The 23360-nt window shown below is 42.4% G+C and overlaps 2 protein-coding genes across 2 annotated transcripts in view; one reads left to right on the top strand and one right to left on the bottom strand.

Moving 5' to 3' along the window:
* The window catches only part of LOC125464303 (uncharacterized), a 108644-nt gene extending 93899 nt beyond the window's left edge, over positions 1 to 14745 (bottom strand). The window contains exons 1-6 of the mRNA XM_059655180.1: positions 14407 to 14745; positions 11575 to 11872; positions 10789 to 10964; positions 7490 to 7740; positions 5867 to 5999; positions 1513 to 1978 (exon numbers count right to left, since the gene is read on the bottom strand). Of these exons, the coding sequence (XP_059511163.1) occupies positions 1513 to 1978; positions 5867 to 5999; positions 7490 to 7740; positions 10789 to 10964; positions 11575 to 11872; positions 14407 to 14577 (1495 nt within the window). The 5' untranslated portion in view covers positions 14578 to 14745. The remainder of the gene's footprint in view (positions 1 to 1512; positions 1979 to 5866; positions 6000 to 7489; positions 7741 to 10788; positions 10965 to 11574; positions 11873 to 14406) is intronic.
* Positions 14746 to 18079: 3334 nt separating this feature from the next.
* On the top strand, positions 18080 to 22077 carry LOC132210994 (polyubiquitin-like). The gene is made up of 2 exons (XM_059654995.1): positions 18080 to 18446; positions 20482 to 22077. Exon 2 carries the CDS (start codon positions 20494 to 20496, stop codon positions 20965 to 20967), a length of 474 nt encoding a protein of 157 aa, XP_059510978.1. The 5' UTR covers positions 18080 to 18446; positions 20482 to 20493; the 3' UTR covers positions 20968 to 22077.
* Positions 22078 to 23360: the final 1283 nt, after the last annotated feature.

Raw genomic sequence — 23360 nt, forward strand, 5'->3', positions numbered from 1 at the left:
TATCTTCTTTACTCTCCATCTTCGGTCCGCCTCCCCCTCTCTCCCTATTTATTCCAGTTCCCTCTCCCCATCCCCCTCTCTGATGAAGGGTCTAGGCCCGAAACGTCAGCTTTTGTGCTCCTGAGATGCTGCTTGGCCTGCTGTGTTCATCCAGCCTCACATTTTATTATCTTGGAATTCTCCAGCATCTGCAGTTCCCATTATCTCTAGGAATATAATCCGTCAGATTATCTGCAGATCCAGAAATAATTCTTAACTTTGAATGAGTTAATAAAATGACTAACAGACTCAAAATTATCAAAAGTCTTTACTTTGGAATGTTATATATTCAGTCTATTATGATAATTCACAGCAGGTTCAATAGAAGCTTTCAGGCAGCATGAAGTGAAATTTATTTAAAAAGGCAGTTGGACAGTTTCTTCAAATTTCCAGAATCAAAATGATGGCCTGAATAGCCTTCCTCCAAATTGTATAATTCTATGATACTATGATTATTGTAATACATATATGTGCTTAGCAAATAATATTCCTATTCTAACGTGAACAAATGTCAAACATTCTAAACAGATCATTACAGCAAATGAATACATAATCCATAAAGGTACAAAATCAGTCTAATAAACTACTGCAATTAAAAAGACAGCTTTATTAATTCACTGCTGCAGTTGGCAACACAATTTGTGCAATACCAAAATGTAAACTAAATGCAAATGGGTGTTATTTCATTAATTTTGAGAGGAGGGCCACTTGTTGCCATCTCCAATGTGCTATGAAGCGTAGGCAGGAGGAACAAGTTATTTACAAATCACAGGCTGATCCCAAAACCCTCAGGCAGTGATTGGTCACATCAACTGCCCTGGAGGAGTGATGGGAGAAACCACATTCAAAGAAAAGAGGCAGAAGTTCTGTTGGGATAGAGATAGTAGGAACTACCAATACTGGAGAATCTGAGATAACATGGTGTGAAGCTGGATGAACACAGCAGGCCAAGCAGCATCAGAGGAGCAGGAGGAGGAGGTCTCCTCTCACCCTATCTTCTCCTTTCTCCATCTTTTATTCACCTCCCCCTCTCTCCCTATTTATTTCAGAATCCCCTTCCCCTCCCTCATTTCTGAAGAAGGGTCTTGACCCGAAATGTCAACCTTCCTGCTCCTCTGCAGCTTGGCCTGCTGTGTTCATCCAGCTTCACACCATGTAATCTCAGAAGTTCTATTGGTCTTTCGAGATTAAAATATACTGCATTCAAAGTACCATTCTTGAAGTGAATCAAAGTTGAATACATGTAACATAATTCACAGGATCATCTCCACTTTAAACATTACTTGATGTTTCATCTCATTCTCAACGTAAGTTTCATTTAAATTTTAGGTATTTTCGGATTCAGGCAAATCATTTGAAAGGATTAATAGGTATTATATAGATTTGTGACATGTTCTAATTCAATCCAGTTGATAAGTTGTGTCATGAACATTTATTTTAAACTTTTTAGTACTGGTGTTAATTTTCAAGTTCCCCTGCCCCCGCGGAGACGCAAGTTGATGTTGATGGTAGAATGGTGCTCAATGCCATAGTGTGCCAGCGTGTGCCCATCTTCTAGTATTCTTGACTGAAAGGTCAGGTAGTACTGGCTCGGAGAAATACGCTCCAATGATTGGATCTTATTTTTCAGGCTCGAAACCTTGTCACTTGGGGACACATTAAATTCCAGGTTTTGTCCATTTGGATTCCTTACAAATATCTCCATTGAATTTATCACAAGTAGTTGGAGTTTTGCATGAAAGAATATTCCAGAATCCAATAAGGTTTTGCCATCAGTCAGAATGGTTTCATTGAATATCAGGCGTTGATGGTGAACTGAAATGTTCTGGGCTTGCTGGATTTGTTTCTTGATCATTGAAATTTTGGTGTCAGTGTTGGCCATCAGGTCTAATGAGGAGCCATTCAGGCTGGTCACAGTGATTTTAAACTGTGACATTGGCTAAAAAGGGTGTTTAAAAAAAAATTCTTTTATTTTGGGGCTGGGCAAACAGTTGAGTTTTTTTTAAAACAAATACATCAATAACTATTTTATCAATTTTACTTCCCCATTCTTGTTGTGATGATAATTAGAACCAGTTCCTCACATTCATTTCTACCACTTCCTTGTCAGCTAAGACATAACATTTGTTCAACCATTTCACCAAGTCAGATCTTTTTCCTACTATCTCTCTCCACATTCAAAGCATGTGGTTAGCAGGAATCCCAGCTGATTCTTTGCACTTACACTCAGGTCTGCCCTATTTTACCAAGTCTGAATCTATCATGGTAACCATTTATTCCCTCCTCTCTCTAATGCCTGTCCAGCTTTGCTTCAAATGCATCAATACCATTCACTTCAGCCACTCCCTGTGATGGTGAGTTTCACATTCTCGTTTAGTTATACTACTTTTCATGAGAGATAACATTGTATCTGTATCCACTGAATTCAAACCTGTCATTATTTTAGAGACCCCTTTTGTACCATTCCCTCAGTGCTCTTTTTCTTACTAATCCGTTCTGAAATGCATACAAATATATTTTGGGTTCAAAGATAATAAAATGTGAGGCTGGATGAACACAGCAGGCCAAGCAGCATCTCAGGAGCACAAAAGCTGACGTTTCGGGCCTAGACCCTTCATCAGAGAGGGGGATGGGGGGAGGGAACTGGAATAAATAGGGAGAGAGGGGGAGGCGGACCGAAGATGGAGAGTAAAGAAGATAGGTGGAGAGATTTTAGGTGGGGAGGTAGGGAGGGGATAGGTCAGTCCAGGGAAGACGGACAGGTCAAGGAGGTGGGATGAGGTTAGTAGGTAGCTGGGGGTGCGGCTTGGGGTGGGAGGAAGGGATGGGTGAGAGGAAGAACCGGTTAGGGAGGCAGAGACAGGTTGGACTGGTTTTGGGATGCAGTGGGTGGGGGGGAAGAGCTGGGCTGGTTGTGTGGTGCAGTGGGGGGAGGGGACGAACTGGGCTGGTTTAGGGATGCAGTAGGGGAAGGGGAGATTTTGAAACTGGTGAAGTCCACATTGATACCATTAGGCTGCAGGGTTCCCAGGCGGAATATGAGTTGCTGTTCCTGCAACCTTCGGGTGGCATCATTGTGGCAGTGCAGGAGGCCCATGATGGACATGTCATCAAGAGAATGGGAGGGGGAGTGGAAATGGTTTGCGACTGGGAGGTGCAGTTGTTTGTTGCGAACTGAGCGGAGGTGTTCTGCAAAGCGGTCCCCAAGCCTCCGCTTGGTTTCCCCAATGTAGAGGAAGCCGCACCGGGTACAGTGGATGCAGTATACCACATTGGCAGATGTGCAGGTGAACCTCTGCTGAATGTGGAATGTCATCTTGGGGCCTGGGATAGGGGTGAGGGAGGAGGTGTGGGGACAAGTGTAGCATTTCCTGCGGTTGCAGGGGAAGGTGCCGGGTGTGGTGGGGTTGGAGGGCAGTGTGGAGCAAACAAGGGAGTCACGGAGAGAGTGGTCTCTCCGGAAAGCAGACAGGGGTGGGGATGGAAAAATGTCTTGGGTGGTGGGGTCGGATTGTAAATGGCGGAAGTGTCGGAGGATAATGCGTTGTATCCGGAGGTTGGTAGGGTGGTGTGTGAGAACGAGGGGGATCCTCCTGGGGCGGTTGTGGCGGGGGCGGGGTGTGAGGGATGTGTCGCGGGAAATGCGGGAGACGCGGTCAAGGGCGTTCTCGATCACTGTGGGGGGAAAGTTGCGGTCCTTAAAGAGCTTGGACATCTGGGATGTGCGGGAGTGGAATGTCTTATCGTGGGAGCAGATGCGGCGGAGGCGGAGGAATTGGGAATATATGGATGGAATTTTTGCAGGAGGGTGGGTGGGAGGAGGTGTATTCTAGGTAGCTGTGGGAGTCGGTGGGCTTGAAATGGACATCAGTTACAAGCTGGTTGCCTGAGATGGAGACTGAGAGGTCCAGGAAGGTGAGGGATGTGCTGGAGATGGCCCAGGTGAACTGAAGGTTGGGGTGGAAGGTGTTGGTGAAGTGGATGAACTGTTCGAGCTCCTCTGGGGAGCAAGAGGCGGCGCCGATACAGTCATCAATGTACCGGAGGAAGAGGTGGGGTTTGGGGCCTGTGTAGGTGCGGAAGAGGGACTGTTCCACGTAACCTACAAAGAGGCAGGCATAGCTGGGGTTCATTTTGGGTTCATCCTTGTTGACATTTCCTGCTCCCACACCAGTGCTCTCTGTGTCCATTTTATAATGTTGTGACCAGTATGCATGCAGATCTCCAATCTACCCAATGTTCAATCAAGTTCAACATAACTTGCCTAACTTTTGGCTCCATGGTTCCAGGAATAAATCCTTATGCTTGGTTTGCTTTCTGGCTACTGTTGCTAATCTGTGGAGCAACCTTTGATGATTGATGTAATTGCAATCCAAATTACCATTGTTCCTCCAGCCAATTCTTACATTCTCTTTTAAAGTAATAATTGACATCCCTATGATTCCTAGCAGAATGTACAGCTTTGAGTTTATCAGTGTTCATTTCTGTATGTCAATGATTTGTTTCTTTGCCAAGTTTATTAATGTCCTCCTATAATTTACTGCAGTGCCCCTCAGTATTGACTATACTCCACAATTTGGTGTCACCACAGATTGTTCATGTAAATTATGAATAGCAAAAGGTCCATCACCGATTCATGTCAAGCACTACTTCCCACGTTAGCAATCTCTGCAAAACACCCAGCATATGCCTTCTGGCTTGAAGCCAGTCCACAATCCATTCATTCAACTGCCCCGACTCCATAGATGTTAACCTTAAATTATAGTCTATTCTGGGCACCTTACCAAACGCCTTTTAAAAATTATCACCATTTTCCGTCTCTGCTCCCTACTCCAAAATTGTAATACATTTGGTCAAGCAAGGCTTCCCTTTTTGAAATACACTCTGACTATTCATTTTAATATCTTACATGTCTGGGTCTTCTTCTTATCTCTCTTTCTGAGAGAATTCCATTATTTCTCCTGTCATTGATGTTAATATAACTGGTCTGTGATGCCATGGACATATTCTATTGCCATTTTAAGGACAGGAATTTCATTAGCTTTCTGCCAGGCCACTCATGTTAAACATGTAGAAGTGTATTCATAGTATCATAGAATCCCTACAGTGTGGAAACAGGCTGTTCGGCTCAACAAGTCCACACTGACCCTTGGAGCATCCCACCCAGACCCATCCCCCTATAATCCACCTAAGCTACACACTCCTGAACATGACAGGCAATTTAGCATGCCCAATCCACCGAACCTGCACATCTTTGGACTGTGGGAGAAAACCAGAGCAACTGAAGGAAACCCATGCAGACATGGGGAGAATGTGCAAACTCCACACACAGTTGCCCAAGGGTGAAATCGAACCCAGGTCCCTGGCGCTGTGAAGCACCAGTACTAATCACAAGCCATCGTGCCGTCCTATTGCTATCTCATTTCTAGACTGTTTTATCGCTGTGAATACAAACCATCTAACCTGCACCCTGAACACAGAGTCCTTTTTTTATTCAATAGATCTCTCTTTTTGATCTTAATTGGATTCATCTGATTGTCTATCTCATTGTTCAATGACATGTCGACCAGGTCTATCTCTAGTGCGTAGCAAAACAAAATAATGATTTCATGTTTCTGTCATCTCTGTATTATCCTGTTGAACCCTAATTGGCTTTATTTCCATCACTTCATTTCTTTAATTGATGCACGTGTGAAAGGCTTTATTATTTATTTCATGTTCCTTGAATGAAGTCAAGAGAGCAGGAACTCTGTGATTTAACAAACCAATCTACTGAAATTCTGCACCAAACAGTGCCCCGTGTCAACTGTTTCCTCAAACTATTTACCTGGACTTTCCATGGTTGGACTCCAGAGACACATAGAGAGCGGAGACATTTCGTGGCCTCGTTGACCATCACGTGCCATCCAGCAGACGAAGCCACATTATTGGTTGGATCGGCCGGGTCAAGAATTGTTGGTCTGCAAAATAAAACCACACCCAATAATTATTATAAACCACAGACCTGAGTTTCTTAGCAAATTAACGTTGAGTTTAATGGTGGTTCTTGTTATTAGTGTGGAAAGAATCCAGCTATTTGAGGTGTCAAGTGATGCCTCATGAGTCAAGAATCACCATAACTTGCTGGATGATTTTCATTCCTCCTCCAATAGCTTCATTGTTAACCTCTGCGGGTATTTCAAGGTCTTTTACCTTTGCATATTATCGAGGAATTAAATTCACAGTGGGAAATGAGTGTCACAACTCAGGCATTTTCTCGCCTTGAATGTCTCAAAATGAATTTCACATGTGGATGTAGCTGGAGACTGATCCAGAAAATCATCAAGAAGTTCACTTGACAAAATATTACCTCCCTCCACTCATGAGGAAACTAGCACATTTCTTCTCACTCAGTGTACTGATCTGAAATCTCATACCAGATTGCTTTGAATCCAACTTCACCCTTATCAGTGACTTTATTTGGGCCACGATGTGGGTTAAATCCTGCTACCCTGGAGCCAAATAAGAGCCAATAGATGCTACACAGCAAGGTCTTTCTGGGTGGATAATATAAACTTTCTTATCTTATTATGTTAGTAATTATATCAGTTGATACTTGTATAACATTTTGAATGTTTTGAGTATCCCGTGATGGTCAAGGGGAGGAGTAGACACTGACCAGTAAAATAATTTGAGGGTTTGAAGAAAGGTTGCTAGGAGACTATCAAAAAAGGGATTAAAAGGTCGTGGCATGATGATGTTTCTGGACAATTCTATTATGAGGCACCAACATGATGTAAAGTTCTGCAAAAGAGTCATGAAACATTACCTCTGTTTTCTATCCACAGATGCTGCCAAACCTGCTGAGCTTCTCAGCAATTCCTGTGTTTTCTAATTTCACAGGTCCACTTTCAGCAGTTTTTTGTCTTATTTTAGTGATTTAAAGTATTGGTGCTGATGGGAAGTAAGAGAAAGGACAATACATGGGCGGTCGAGAACATGAGCTGGAACAATAGCTGGAGGATATTGCAGTCACAAAGTATAGCAAACAAACGAAGTGATTTGGAAGTTTGTATACAAAAGGAAAGATTTTAAGACTGTAAAAAAATTAGTTGGGGAAAGAACTAAGGCAGTGTTTTGATTGAGTGTTAAGGGAATGAGAATGAAAATTAGAATTCACATATGAGAATGTAGTCCAATGTGATAGTTTGTGGGCACATTTACACAACAGAACCATGTATTGGGTTATTGCTGACTCCTAACATTGAGCTATACATCCACCACATTCAAGTAACATCAGCATGTCACTTACTTGACACCAAAAGATGCCAAGGGACAGATATTAAAGGTCAATTAAATCACTAAATGTCCTAAGATCAGCTTTCTTACTTGGGAGCTCCTTAAAGAAGTGGAACAGTTCTAATTAGTTTAGATTGAAGGATATTTGAAAGCTTTTATTGAAAGCTTTTACCTGCTCCCACGAAGTTTCTTAACTAGAAAGTTTGCAATGACTTGATTGTTGACATTGTAGTTGTCAGTCCAGTAAATATGCAGATTTTGATAGCTGCAGATCAGTTCAAGAACTGTCCGAAAACCTTCAGCAGTGATAAATCTCTCGTTCCTACTGCCTTGCTCCCAGGCATAGATAGTCAGCAGCTCCACTGCATACTTAGCAGGCAGACGCTCACCAGGAGCCAGCTCAGATTTCCGTGGCTTGACATACTGAATGGTGGATGTAAATACACAACATGATATTAAGATTAATCATACCACCTCCCACCTCGTACTTCTGTATCTGCCTCTGAGAACGTTAATGCTCCTGACATGGCCTCGACTTTTCTTACATCTCCTCCCAAGAACATACCTTGTTTGTGTTTTTTTGACTTTGCTCTCAGCAGAGTGAATCTATTTTCTCCTTTTCACACCTTCTCTTATAAATGTTTTTATCCCGGTCAATTTCTACTTCACCATCATGAGCCACCCTTTGCCTTTTGCTTTGGGAACCTTCAATATTTGTTTCACTTGCTCCTCCACCCCATTATCAACAGCATAAAATCCACCATTTCGCAATTCTCTTCCGTTCTGAAGACAAGCCAGATTGGAATCAAAATGTTAACCCTGTTCTTCTCTCTCTTCAGGTACTGCCAGACCTACTGGGATTCTCCAGCACCCTTTAATTTTGATTTCAACTTTCCTGACAGGCCTGACTGGGCTAACCCTAGAAAAATGCTGGAGTCTCAGCATCTCGGATTGGTGTTGGGTCCATTGCCTTTTATCGTTTATATAAATTATTTGGCTGTGAATATATGGAGGCATCGTTATTAAGTTTATAGATGATATCAAAATAGATGTTGTGGTGGACAGTGAAGAAGATTATCTCAGAGTACAACGGCACCTTAATCAGAACAGCCAATAGGCCAATGCGTGGCAGATGGAGTTTAATTTAGATAATTGTGAGGTGTTGCATTTTGGTAAGGCAACCCTGATCAAACCTTATACAGTTAAAGGTGGTGCCCTGAGGAGTGTTGCCAAACCAGGAGACCTGGATTTGCAGGTGCATAGTTCTTTGAAAGTGGAGTCGCATGTAGACAGGGCAGTGAAGAAGACGTTTGGCACTTTGGTTTTCATGGCCAGAACACTGAGTCTCGGAGTTGCGTTGTTATATTGCAGTTGTACAGGATGTTAGTGTGGCCACCTCTAGAATACTGCATACAATTCTGGTTGCCCTTCTATCGGAAGGACGTTGTTAAATGTGAGAGAATGCAGATAGGATTTACAAGGAGACTTATAGAGTTTTATGAAATCATTACGGCCATGGATAAGGTGAACCTTTTCCTCAAGGTAGGGGAGTTCAAATCTGGTGGGCATAGGTTTAAAGTGAAAAGGGAAAGATTTAAAAAGGACCTGAGAGGTAGCTTTTTCACACAGACGGTGGTGCATATATGGAATGAGCTGCCAGAGGAAGTGGAGGCCGGTGCAATTTCCATATTCAAAAGGCATTGGGATGGGTATATGAATAGGAAGTGTTCAGAAGGATATGAGTCTAATGTGGGAAAATGGGACTAGATTGGATTGGGACATCTGGTAGGTGCAGATGAGTTGGACTGAAGCTTCCAGGCTGTATAACCTTGTGACTCTGAAATCTACAAATCCTGGCCTTATTCCAACATTTTCTTCACATTTTAGGTGAAAATCCTAATCTCTAGTCAATACTTCTCCACAAAGGAAAGGCTGAGGACACAAACTGGGCACATTAGGGTCAAAAGAAAATCAAGCACTTGGAATTAGGTCCATTGGACCATTCACAACTTCAAAATTTTCAATTGTATTTCCCTATGAACAGATATTTTGAAATTGCAATGCAGCAAACAGTTATCAAACAGCAAGATCCTACCAACAAGAATAAATTAAATGGCTAGAATATTTATTTTTGATGATGTAGTTGGGATTAGTTTCTTTTTGTCCAGGGCACCAAAAGACCAAAACAACATTATCTTCCTCAAATAGTGCTACAAGATCTTTCAGGTTCAGCTGACATAGGTAATGTGCTGTGAGCATGCTCCAGAAGCCACAGGCTCAACTGATATTAAACCTTGGGAATTATCCTCAAATTGCCGTGAAGCTGTAGACACCAACCACCATGAAACAGCAGCTCTCAGATTCCACAAGGATGAGTGGGTCAGCTGCCTCTACAGGACCGAATATCAGATTGGGAGAAAGTGAGCAGGTGAATAATAGTGGGTTAATAGCAGCTCTCAGTAAAGTTGCGGGACACACAGCAACATGTGGAGGAACGACTGTCTCCATGTGGAGATTGATGTGCATGGAGCGGCTGAATGAGGAAGCAGATATCTAAGGGAACGTCTCACTGCCGAGCAAGTGCTGTAAAGATGGTTGAGAGCCATTAGGTCCCACAGAAACAGTTTCAAAGGGAAGAAGGCTTTTTTTTCATCAGCTCCCAGGCATATGTGAAATTTGACAAAGATCATTATGGCATCTATTTTCTATCAGGCATTATTGGTTGAAATTGGTCATTTTTGCTTCTATTTCCCAGTGAGAAATCAAGAACAAGAGCCAGTTTCCACCTCATCATTTTACAGTTGATCTTTCAGCAATGAATAAACTAACACTTGATTTTCATTAGTTCTGTGTTTTGGAACACCAGGTACAGTATTAAACAATAGGATGCAGCCTCTGCTATTGAGGAGATGAAATAAGTTAATAAAATTTTCATTTGCAAGTTCAGATAATCTGAGATGATTCTTCTAGACATGACGGAATGTAAAAAATTAAAGATAACATCCCGTATTCTCACTTTAAATGTAAACCCATGTTCAAATATGAACAGGTTAAAGGATTAAGGCTCCCTCTCTGACCAATTTGAATGCTACTCCTCCACACAGCATGGCATCATTAATATAGTGGAGAATCTAAGCTGAAGGTGTACAGGATCTCCCCTTCCTCTAAAATCATGCCAACAACTTCAAGCAAAGCCAGTTGCCAGCATTTATAACATCCTATTGTACCTTTAGTAGAGACTGGTGGAGATCCCCAAGAAACAGCACATATAGACATTCCTTCAAAGATTCCGCCAATCTCCCTCCATGCAGATGAACCTTCTAGGAAACTACTTCCTGGTTTCAATAAGGAGGAAGCCCAGATTCTTCAGTCATATTTGTCAATGAATGACAAGTAAGAAGAAAACCATCTTTTTGTATGTGGTGCTACAATCCTGCTATTTCCTGCAAACCATATTCCCCAGCCACTCACCTTTTTGTACCAATACTTTAGCAATCGAATCAAGTCTTTAAGTTTTGCATTACGTTGCTTGACAAAATTCCTCTGAAGCTCAGTAAAACAGGCAGAGAATTCCCCACATGGATCACCGTATTCACTGATGAAATTCATTAGCTTGAGATGGCCTTCATTTTCATTGAATGATCCCTCTGTAAGAAATTTAAACATTTGATGAGCAACAGAAACTGTGATAATTCTGGTCAGATACAAGCCGGAGATACAGCACCTAAACATTTACCACTTTTTGAAGCTGCAATTTACTCAACCTAACCCAACTGTATATGCTGCTCACAATCTGCTTTCCTTTATACCGGAGAGACTAAATGCACATTTGATGACCACTTCAAACACTTCACTTCAGTTCGCAAGTATAACCTAAGCCTGTCATATGAATAGACAAATTAAGATTAAGAGTTGGCCACTCAACCTCTTGTGCTTGCTCCACTGTTTAATAAAATCATGGCTGAGCTGATTATTTCACATTCTGGTCTGACTTTGATTATGTTTTCATGTCTATACTGACATGCATGTCCTCTGTTACATCGTTAAAAAAAGGCAATTGAGTATGATTGCCACTACTCAGATGTTTGGGCCTAAATATAATATGTACATAAAAGCTAATTGCTCCATCATCTTAACTAGGAATAGGACATGTCATGAAACAGTATGGACAGCACCCGCTCTCCCTTGCTAGCAGAGGTTAGTGAAAGAACTAAAATTATACTGAAGCTTACAAATGATACTGACATAAATTCTTACCTAATGTATTAAAGGCTGGCAAAACATCAAATTCCACACTGTTTGAGCACTTTTTTGATTTTAGAGCAAAGCTCAAAGACTTTGGGGGGATGTTGCTGTTCGGTATAATGCTTACACTGATATCACTGATCTCATAGGCAATGCTCGATGCACACACTTCCAGTACTTGTTGAATTCCTTCAAGAATTTCCTGTCTTTTGCTTCTCTGCTCCTGAAAACTCTGGAAACAGCTGAGGAAGACAACCAGATCTGCATCTGAACCATTCCTTAAAGCTGTTCCTTTGCCTGAAGACCCTCCCTGTGGAGGAGTAAGAATAGAAAAATATTTATAATTATTTTAATGATCAGCAAATTTAGTCATTTTAGAAATTTTGAGTACATCAGTCTCAAAAGGTGATCGAGGCACTGCAGGCTGTCTGTACCATTGCATCAGGGACAGAATTCACACTAGCAAACATTTTGCTATTTTAACACCTAGATCTGTAATTGACAGAGTGGTGTTGTCAGGGGGCAGTATAGTGGACAATTCTTGGCAAGGTTGATGGAAAATCCCAAGCAGCCAAACGAACTTCTGCTTATGCAGTAGAATAAAATAACAAAATGAAAATTAGGCCTTGTGATACCTGTCATGGTGATTTTTTTTCAACATAAGTAGGTTTGAATAACTTCAAAGTCTCTAAGTACCATTTTGCTGTGATTTGTTTTCTCGTACTTCTGTTGAATCAGAATTAATATAACACGCATGCTTGGTTAAACCTTTGGGCTCTGTCCAAATGTCAGGCTCAGAGGGCAGATTGTCAAAATGGCCAGTGTGGCAATTTCCAGGCAACATTCCCATGAGGCAGACAATCAGTTAGGTTTTGTTTAAGGAGTGTCATGGGATGGCTGGGACCTGCCTGGCAATTTCCAGTTTCTTGATGTGACTGAGGAAAGTTCAACTTCCTGGAGGGTGGGAACCCAACAACTGACAGTGGGCCCAGTGCTCTATGCAGGACTATGGGCCCTCTCTATGTTCTGTGCATGAATATAATATAGGAGTGAAACGCACCTTTACTCTCCCCTCACAACCCACACCCCCATCTCCCTTTCTCCGTCAACACCCCCAATGACCAACCTCTCCCACCCATCACACTAACATCCTCATCGTGGAGTCCTGATTGAATTAAAAAGTCTCGAAATCAATTTAAGACTTTGTTGAGAGCCAACAAACTATGGAGAGACAATGATCTAGCAGTATTATCACTGGACTGTTAAACTACAGACCCAGATAATATCCTAGGGATCCAAGCACAAATCCCGCCACAGCAGGGGGAGGTGATGGCCTCCTGGTATTACCATTGGGCTGTTAATCCAGAGATCCAGATAATGTTCTGGAGACCTGGGTTTGAACCTCATCACGGCAGATGGTGGAATTTGATGTCAATCAAATATCTGGAATTGAGAGTCAATGATGACCATGAATCCATTGTTGATTGTCAGGACCATCTGGTTCACTAATGTCCCTCAGGGAAGGAAACTGCCATTCTTACCGGGTCTGGCCTACATGGGGCTCCAGACCCACGGCATTGTGGTTGACTCTTAACTGCCCTCTGGGTAATTAGGGATGGGCAATAAATGCAGCCTGGTCAGTGACACCCTCATCCCGGGAATGAATAAAGGGAAAAAAAGATGGTGGAATTTGAATCCAACAAATATCTGGAATTAAGTGTCCAATGATGACCATGAATCCATTGATGATTGTTGGAAAAGGCCATCTGGTTCACAAATATCCTTTAGGGAAGGCAACTGCCATCCTTACCTGGTCTGGCCTACATGTGACTCCAGACCCTCAGCAATGTGGTTGATCCTTAACTGCCCTCTGGGCAATTAGGGATGGGCAATAAATGCTGCCTAGCCAGCAATATCCTTATCCCATGAATGAATAAAGGAAAGAAGTTGAGCGGTCATGCTGATTTGCTGTCTTAGTTACTTCCCCTTTCATACAACTGTACGCTCCTCTCAAGCTGAAAATCCTGTGATTGCACCTTCAGCTTTAATAGTCTGCTATCTGCTCTTAACAAGACAATGAACTGTTTTCAAGTCAATTTCGGGAGACACTTGTCAAAAACCCAAAGAACTAAATTCTAAAGTCCCAACTCCTATTAATTCCCCACAAAGACAAAGTTGTGTCCACTAAGTAGTTTCTTCCTTTTAACTGATGGGGCAGAATTGGTGAAATGCAGCAAAGGGACGTGTGCGCCACTCTTTTCCATATTGTTCTGTATAGTGCACTGCCAATCATTGCTTTAAAAGTGTGTTGTCACTTTAAGAGCTCTAACTGTTTCTGATTTGAGAAGCAGATTTACAACACCCTACAACAACTTGCTTTTGACTGAAGCACAACTGAAAATAACTATTTCAGAGAGACAGATTGGTACCAAGCCTTCCCTTAGAAGCTGCAGAGCCTTCAGAACAATCAGGCTTTTCCGGTCAAAAAACACTTTTAGTCTGATTTTCCTGGCAATTTGTACCAGAGCGGGACACATCTACTTCATTTAAATGCACAGAATTCCCAGGAAATATTGACAATCCCACCTCATCCTATTCAACTAAATCGAAGTCATAGAGACTTCACCATTTCCCTTGGAACTCTATCTCACATCAGGATCCTGCCATTTGGAAAGAAGGTAGGATAACACAGAAAACTGGAAAGTTAAAACTGAAAAACTCAACCACATCGATAAACAGCTTCATTCTGAAACATTTATAAAGTTTAGAATACTGTAAATAGTAAGTTACTGTAAACACTATTTATTCTGCATGCTGTGTTTAAAACAAAACAAAATAGCTTACTTTAACAGCTTTGATAACTTTAACGTCAGGTTGCTTGATAAAACATCGATTTCTTAAAAAATCACAGATTCTGTGCACTGCATTTCTCACTTCGATGTTAAATTCACTCGGCTGCAGATTTTGTTTAACGAAGTCATCCAGCCTCTTCGGTTCAGTTCCGTATAAATCCATCCTTCCAGCTTTCACACAAAGTGAGGTTGATGTAACCACTGCTCTTTATAAATCAGCTTCAAACTCCGCCCTTAAATATTCGAGTAAAGTGGTGAGATCCAGTTAGTAAGACTTTCCATCAAAACAAGATAAAACGTCATTGTTTTGGATCTCCAAGCCGTTCTAAGTTTCATGTGTGAAATGGTTGTTTTGCATTTGATTCCAAGTCAACACCAGATCAGTTTGAATTTCCTTCGAAACTTGGCTTATTTGGCAGTTGAGTTTCAGTTTCATTTCTCCAGTTACAGAACAGTCGGCAAACGTTTGTCACCTGCGCCTGTCATGAATTAATCAAAAGAAAAACCTCAATTTTCAACCAATGTACATCACAAAGTCTTTACAGCTGATGAAATAATTCTGGTGTACTCACTGTTATGTTGGAAAAATTTAAGGATACATCAAGGTCAAAATTGTGAGGAAAGATTAGACAAAGTATGCGCATTTTTTCAAGAATTCAGAAAGTTGAGGGGTGATCTCATCAAAGTCTTCAAGATATTTTCAGGAAAAGACCAGATAGATAAAGATTAACAATTTCTACTGGGTGGGACTCCAGAAGGGGGCATATTCTGAGAAAGAGGGCCAGGCCATTCAGGAAAGATGGTAAGAAACACTTCTACAAACAGGGTGCTAGAGGCTTGGAACACTTCCACAAATGACAGTGGATGCTGAATCAGTGGTTAATATTAAGTCTGAGATGGATGTATTTTTGATAAACAAAAGAATTAAGGGATATGGGCCAAAGGCAGGTATATCGAATTAGGCATCAGATCAATCATGACGCCATTGAATGGTGGACCAGGTTTGAGGGATTGTATAGCCAATGTGTGTTGTTATGCTTCATTAAAACTAATTGCAGTTTCTGATAGCCACCACGACATGGAAGTGATACTAACCCCTGACATTTAGGGTTTTGGTATTGATAAAATGTAGTTTTGAGAAACTGCACACATAAATTTCCTGTTAATCAGAGCAGTTACCTGGTAGTTACCTGAGACTTATAAGCTTCCACGCTGTCACCTTGAGTACAGAGACATATGCATCTCATGCACATAACACACTATGCATGTTGTGGCTTTTAGTTTTGTTCCTTAGCACTGCCACTTTGCTGTGGCAGAGCACAGAAAATCATTAAACTTCTTTCTGCATTGCTGTACATGTCCATTTTACTCTCGACACAGCATTGAGCCAAGTCGTTATCTTGGGCCAGACAAACCGGATTTGTTATCATGGTCTCCTTGGCTAGATTGCAGGGTAAAGCACTGCACATGTCTCAACCATCCTGTCAGCATCTACAGGCTCCTCCTAGTGAGCACGGGCCTAAGTTGCCTTTCTAGCCTGTGTCCTTGGTAATGACATTGGAGCACCGCAGAATGAGGGGGCACTCCGTGGTTTGTAGCATCTGATGTAGTGGGCAACTGAGTTTTAAATACAGCACCAGTGAATGCCTGGGTGCCATGAAGCTTACTAATCAAGACACTTCAAGTGAAAATCCGAAAATTCAGTCTTTGGAGTTGGTCTCATGGCAACTGAGAAGAAAAGTTTGCAGTGAATAACTGAATTGTATCATATTTCTATAATTTGTAATGTTCAATCTGTGACTACGGTTTTGAACAGGCAGCAAATTCTCTTGTGTCACTGTTCACTTGATTCTGTTATTGTACGTTTGGATTATGGCACTAGAAAGGAATCTGAAAGTGTGTATCAAGGTTCAGACCCTGCTGTGGTGTAATTTTCCAGGCTCGGAGAGGTTCTGGGAAATAAAACTTCAGCTCAGATTTCAGTTGTTTGTTATAACTGAATTGGAAGGTGTGAGCTTTCAGAAGGCAGGGAATTCCGTGATGTTTAGAGACCAGGAATGGGAATGAACAGAATGTGGAAAGCACCAGAGCCAAGCTGAGGAAACAAACAACAAAAAAATGAAACTGACGCCATTCTGCAGATCAATCTTTCTTCTGATTCACCTGGACCTGTGTTTCTAGGCAGGATTATAGAGTTCCCTTTGTTTTAATTTAAGAACCTCAATATTCTATGTTTACAGCATCGAAGGAAGCCATTCAGCCCATCATGCCTGTGTCAGTCAACCAAGATCTGACTGCACCAATCCTATATTTTGGCTTGTATCAGAGATAATGGTAACTGCAGATGTTGGGGAATCTGAGACAACAAAGTGTAGAGCTGGATGAACGCAGCAGGCCAAGTAGCATCTCAGGAGCACAAAAGCTGATGTTTCGGGTCTACAACCTTCATCAGAAAAGTTTTTCTGATGTAGGGTCTAGGCCCGAAACGTCAGCTTTTGTGCTCCTGAGATGCTGCTTGTCCTGCTGTGTTCATCCAGCTCCACACTTTTGTTACCTTTTAAACATTAATCAGCCTGGGTTGGAAGTTCACAAACATTTCCTGCGAACTTTTCTACGGTCACTCAGCTATTCTGACTCAGACCCTGTGAGAAAAGGCATTGTCTTCATTTCACTTTTCCTGTGGTAACCAAACTGAAAATAAACAGGGACAGTATACCGGTGCTACAACAGCATCTCGACTTTGCCAGCTGGAAACTTGGTTCGACACTTTTATTGTTTTGAAAGGAGGGTTTCAAAATTAGATTTGGCCACAGAATGGGTTGTGTCCTGAGGAAGTCAAATTTCCCTTAGTATAAATGTTGGTTTTGAGTGTCAGGAGTTGGTATTAGTGGCACACAGAAACACATGGAGGAAGGTGAAACTGAGCTGGATGATCAGCCATGAAGTTGTCAGACGGTGGAGTGAGTTTAAAGGGTGAAGTGATGTGCTGCGTGGTTGTGAAGCTGAATTACAAATCTGAACCTCACTGTAAAAGGCAGGAAAATCAGCTCTCCTTTTAAAAATTAAGTTGGACACTATGGCTGAGGTGTACATCATTGACTGGACTGAATTATGACACAAAAATCCTGCTGTATTTCCCTTCTGGTGACTTTCTGCAATTAAGTGAAGCATGTATGTACTGTCCCTGAAAATCATCAGTAGTCCGGAGATGAGAGATAGTAGGAACTGCACATCCTGGAGAATCTGAGAAGGGTCTAGGCCAGAAACGACAGCTTTTGTGCTCCTGAGATGTTGCTTGGCCTGCTGTGTTCATCCAGCTCCACACTTTGTTATCTTGGATTCTCCAGCATCTGCAGTTCCCATTATCAATGTTTACAAGGTGATGGGGCATCATGTTTCAATGACTGCAATTCACAAAGTTTCCTTGGAAAGCAGTGCATTCCATCTACTCCTGTATCTTTGCAAGTGACGATTGCTTTCAATAGGAAATCTGGGATCGAGATGAAATATTTAGCAGTAAAAAAGCTCTTCAAATTGACCGTGTGAACCCAGCATCAAATCACTCTCCGTCACTGCTCAGCGAAGGGACTGTACAGTGTCGAAAGGAAATGGAAAGTGAAACCGATCAGAACAGGCAGTATCTGTTTTAGCACCAGAGCTTTGTTTGCTCCTGGCGATGACTTCATTTATCACAGAACAGAACCGACGGAAGATGTGAGGAAACGAAACTTCGGCTCAGCCTCATTTTTTTTCTCTCAACGAGCAGGCAATCAGAGGCGAGCAAAGATATGACGTTCGGAAACCGGTTCGGAGAATAAAAAGGAGGGCAGCAGAGAGAGAGAGAAAGACACCCGGGGAGGCAGAGCTGAGAACCGGGTAGTTCCAGTGAGCGAACGGAGTTCTGTTCACATATTGCATCCAGATCGTAGAGCCGGCGCGGATAAAGCAGGTGGAAGACAAACTGCTGAGAAAGGAGCTTTGGGAACGAGTCTGCTGTTGAACTTTCCTGAAGCGGAGCCTCCAGCGAGGATTGTGAGTTCATTTTGTGTTTTTTTTGAGGGGAATTACAGGATTCTGTTTCTGGTGTATGAAGTTGGTTGCACAGACAGTGGTCTGGAGCAAGTCAGCAGTTCCGGCAGTGTGTGTGCACAGAACCGGGAGTACGGTCCCAGTCTGGTCTGACTCCTCAGCACTGCCCCTGCCAGAACTGCCGAGATTCTCCAGCGTTTTCTGGACGTCCGATTCCCACCATCAACAGGCTTTTCCCTTTTATTTAGCAGTAAGGCTTTTCCCTTTATTTGAGTGTGTGTTCTGAATCTAATTAGCGTCTCTTTGATCAATTATTATCAAAAGAGATGTTAAAAATCATTTAAAATCTCAAAGCGGTTTGGAGGTAATGATCTCTGGCGTTCCCAAGCCATCCGCGTATGTGCTGTTATGATGTGGCCTTGAACTGTTTAAAATCTGGGATTATGGAAGATGACAACAGCCACTGTTTGTATTAAAATAGAACAGTGAGACTCGGCTGGGGAGCTCTGACCGTGTCACCCTGCAACTCAGTAACAATTCAACATAAAAGTAACATCATTTACTAAATGGCGACAGTGAAGAGAGGGGCAAGTTGAAACAGCAAATGCAGTGTCCGGGAGAGGTGCGATAAATGACTTCTTCATCTTGGTTTCGGGCAGTCTCACCCAATTTCAGGCGGAGTGCAGGATCTCACACAAAGTGGAGTTACCCCCGGACCAACTCCATCCCATGAAGGAAACGGTCTTTATTATTTATAGTGTAAAGAGCCCTGCTGTTGGTTCCTCAATCTGTTGAGCGCTCCGGATTGGTTAACCCCTGCCCTTCTCATTTACATTTTCTAAACTTAAGACAGTTTACCCGAAGTTAATCAAAATTTTGATCAAAATCTCCCCTTCCCCAACTGCATCCCTAAACCAGCCCAGTTCGTCCCCTCCCCCCACTGCACCACACAACCAGCCCAGCTCCTCCACTCCACATCCTGCATCCCAAAACCAGTCCAACCTGTCTCCGCCTCCCTAAACTTTTCTTCCTCTCACCCATCCCTTCCTCCCACCCCAAGCCGCACCCCCATCTACCTACTAACCTCATCCCACCTCCTTGACCTGTCCGTCTTCCCTGGACTGACCTATCCCCTCCCTACCTCCCCACCTATACTCTCTCCACCTATCAGAGATAATGGGAACTGCAGATGCTGGAGAATTCCAAGATAATAAAATGTGAGGCTGGATGAACACAGCAGGCCAAGGGTCCCAAGGGTCTAGGCCCGAAACGTCAGCTTTTGTGCTCCTGAGATGCTGCTTGGCCTGCTGTGTTCATCCAGCCTCACATTTTATTATCTCTCTCCACCTATCTTCTTTTCTCTCCATCTTCGGTCCGCCTCCCCCTCTCTCCCTATTTATTCCAGAACCCTCACCCCATCCCCCTCTCTGATGAAGGGTCTGGGCCCGAAACGTCAGCTTTTGTGCTCCTGAGATGCTGCTTGGCCTGCTGTGTTCATCCAGCCTCACATTTTGTTGTCTCAGGACACACCTGGCCCAGTTGACATGAACCAATTGAAGCAGGGCTTGCTACTGTCCAGCCATCGGGCTGTTTTTTTCCCAGAATATCAGTTTCAAAATGATTTCATGCTCTGTTTCTGGCCCAATCAAACTGGAAAACTGATATAATATGTAAATAACGTGGATTTGGGAATTTGAGAAGGTGAGGGAAATGTTTTTCTTTGCCAGGAGTTGGATATAATTTCTTTTTTTAGTGGTGCTGTAATCTAGTTGAAAAACAACTAAGACAAACTCTGTATTGTTACTGGCTGACATGTTCAGTGTGTCCACCAGCCCCTTACATTGTGTGCATCCTCCCTTCTTTTGGAAATCAATCTTTGAGAAGACATTTGATTGAATTGGGTGCAGAGTTTGTGCGGTTCAATTCCATCAATTCTATCTACTGCTGGAAAAGCCATTGCATGCTCAAAATGGCCTGATGTAGCAGAAACACGATACACAGCATTCCCATCGCTAATATCCTGTTCATTTCTCAACAGCAATTTGACAACATGAGACTCCAGGTGAAGTTTATGACTGGTGATGTTGTCTCACTTGATATCAACACTTCCATCCAAGTGTCAGCCCTTAAGATGATGATATATGAGAAGACCAAGGTGCCTGTTTACCAACAGCGTTTGGTGATACAAAACGGGAACTCGCAAGAGCTGAAGGATGACAAGAGGTTGTCTGACTACTGTGTCCCTCCCAGTAACACTGTCATTCTGATCGTCAAGAATGAGGATCGCATGCAGATATTCCTGCAGAACGATAAGGGAAAACTGTCGACATACGATGTTCTTCCATCTGAGTCTGTTCAGGAGTTTAAACAACGTGTACAACGACAGGAGGGAGTCCCAGCCAATCAGCAGCGCCTGACGTACGATGGGAGACAGCTGGAGGATGGCCACTCGCTCGCTGACTACAATATTCAGCCAGAGAGCACGATCTTCCTCCTGCTGCGCCTGCGGGGTGGCTCACTGTGACAGCGCCAGTACTTATCAAAATCTACTGTTTTACTTTCCAATTGTAAAATTCCTATACAGTAATGGATGACAGTTAGTAAGATAATGGACTTTAGGCTGTCACTGTTGGTCTGTATAATATATAACAGTGGGCTCCTCCAGCCCATATTCCCCTATTCAGGCAGGCCATAACCAGCAATGCCAAACAGTAAGAGATATGCCAGTGGAGGGAGGGCAAAAGAAGGTGAAAAGGGAAGTGGCAAGTATTTTTTTTATTGAATAAATTTTGTCAAAGACCACTGAACCCGTTTCTTTTGGACCTGGTTTGAGATTAGGCCCAATCTCCCTCAATTTATTCTTCGTGGGGAACCTTGCTGAAGTGACATGGGTCAGTAATCATACCATGCACATGCTCAAAATAAGAAAATGATTCTTTTTTTCTTCTAAATAGCAACACCAATGAGATGTGTCATGAGGTTGTTAATATAAAAGTGGAGAATTGGGGCACTTTTTGCTGTGCCCTGACACACACCTGTAATAATTGGATAGACCTGACGGTTAAAATGTAGAACAAAGTTTTCTTCAGTTAACAATGGTGTTAAATATTCCATAAATATTTTCTTTGATATAACTTTATTTGAGGCTATCTGTGTTTTTAATTATGTCAATAGAAGACTTAGGTTTTTTCAACATCAATGCATATATTGCCTGGACTGTGTATTTTTCAAGCTGCATAATGTGACTTGAAAATCAAGCTGGTTCTTTGGATTCAGGTTGAAATGCTATCTGTTGCTTCTTCTTCATCACCTGTAGGTGACAATTATCTATGAATCAATGCATCAGGTCTCCAAGTGTGAAACTGTTTCCAGGCGATTTGTCAAACTCAGTACATTTAAATGAACAACAAAAATGTGTGGTGAGCTCATCAGCTACCAAATTGTGCCCAATCTCAGTGCAAAATGCACCTCCAGTTGCAGTGTTCCATTAGGAAAAGGGCACATCCCAGGTTATCCCTCTTTCACAAACTATGTACAGTATGATAGAATTCTTCAGAAATGGAAGAATTAAACCTGATTGTGTAACGTACTTACATGTAAATGATGTTGTTTAGTTAATAGTGTTTGTATTGTTTACGCCTTTTACTGACAATAAAGTTTGTCTTTTTCTTTAAACAAAATGAAATGTTGTGGTGTAGTTCTGTTGCTCAACATGAGGTATGTCAATCTATTTTCCAACAGTAACAGTCCACCACTGAATTATCATGTCATTCAGATGAACATGTTCGGATCTTACATTAAACACACTTTAAACAGGTTAGATTAAGTTTCTTGTTGCAAATGAAGGTAAACAGTTAAAATAGCTTTCCAACAGAATCTGCAGCTGTGAAACAATTAGAGGCTACAGTTCCACGAGAAAGGACCGTATTGTTAAAGAGCTGAATGGCAGCTTGTCTGCAATACTCAAAGTCAATCCCTTGGTTCAACATCGCCTTAAGTAAAAAAATTACTCTGGGGGACCAGCCACAGCCCTCATCAACAGACCTGGCATTTGATACCTTCCAGGCTCTTAGAAACCTCATAGCACCTTCTGATCCACTTGCAGGCCTCAGAGCTGCCCTTTTGGGTGTAATGGAGTACCATTGTAATGCAGCAAGAACATTTTGCACTAAGAGATAAGCACCCAGCAAATGAACTAGACTAGACAGAATCTCAGGATCTGAGCCTGCTCTGTTAGCCCTCTCTGGCTTTGAACCTACTTCGATGCTGTGGCCTTGCACAACCTGGCCTCTCTTTTTTAACTTTTGTCACCTTACCCACAGTGAGACGTCTCATGATACTCTAATCCTGCAGGCCTGGAGAAGGTCATTCATTTACTTCCTACAATGCTGGCAATTTCTCCAAATGGCTGAGACCACACTGAATTGGGTGGCTAACCAAGCCTAGATTGGCAGGGTCTGGTGTCACAATCTGTACTAACAGTCCTGTGGCAGGGAGGAGAATGGCTCTTCTTTGTGTCAGCCGAACCACGAGGACCTCCAGTTCCCGATCCACATGGTGGGGAGTGAATTTTCCTTTTACTACAATGTTTGGACCAAAATGAAGTCATTACAGATGGCACTTCAGACTGACAGTGTTTGACTTGGTGCAAAATGGCAGTTTCAATGTGGCACCAGCCTGTTCTGGAATATGCCAGCATTGGTGGGTTCTTGCAGGTACAGGAAGTGGTAGAATGAAGTTAGCTCGATGGGTGTCGCCACTGTCCGAGGAAGGAAATTGATGAGGTGCATTTGGGACAATATGGTGAGAAATCCTGCATGGGGAAGACAATAAATCAGGAGATAAAATGGCCTGTAAGGAAGGCACCATTACAATGATCACAGAGGAGTTCAATATGCAGGTGATCTGGGAAAATAA

Source organism: Stegostoma tigrinum, chromosome 26 (genome assembly GCF_030684315.1).
Source record: "Stegostoma tigrinum isolate sSteTig4 chromosome 26, sSteTig4.hap1, whole genome shotgun sequence".
Classification (NCBI taxonomy): domain Eukaryota; kingdom Metazoa; phylum Chordata; class Chondrichthyes; order Orectolobiformes; family Stegostomatidae; genus Stegostoma; species Stegostoma tigrinum.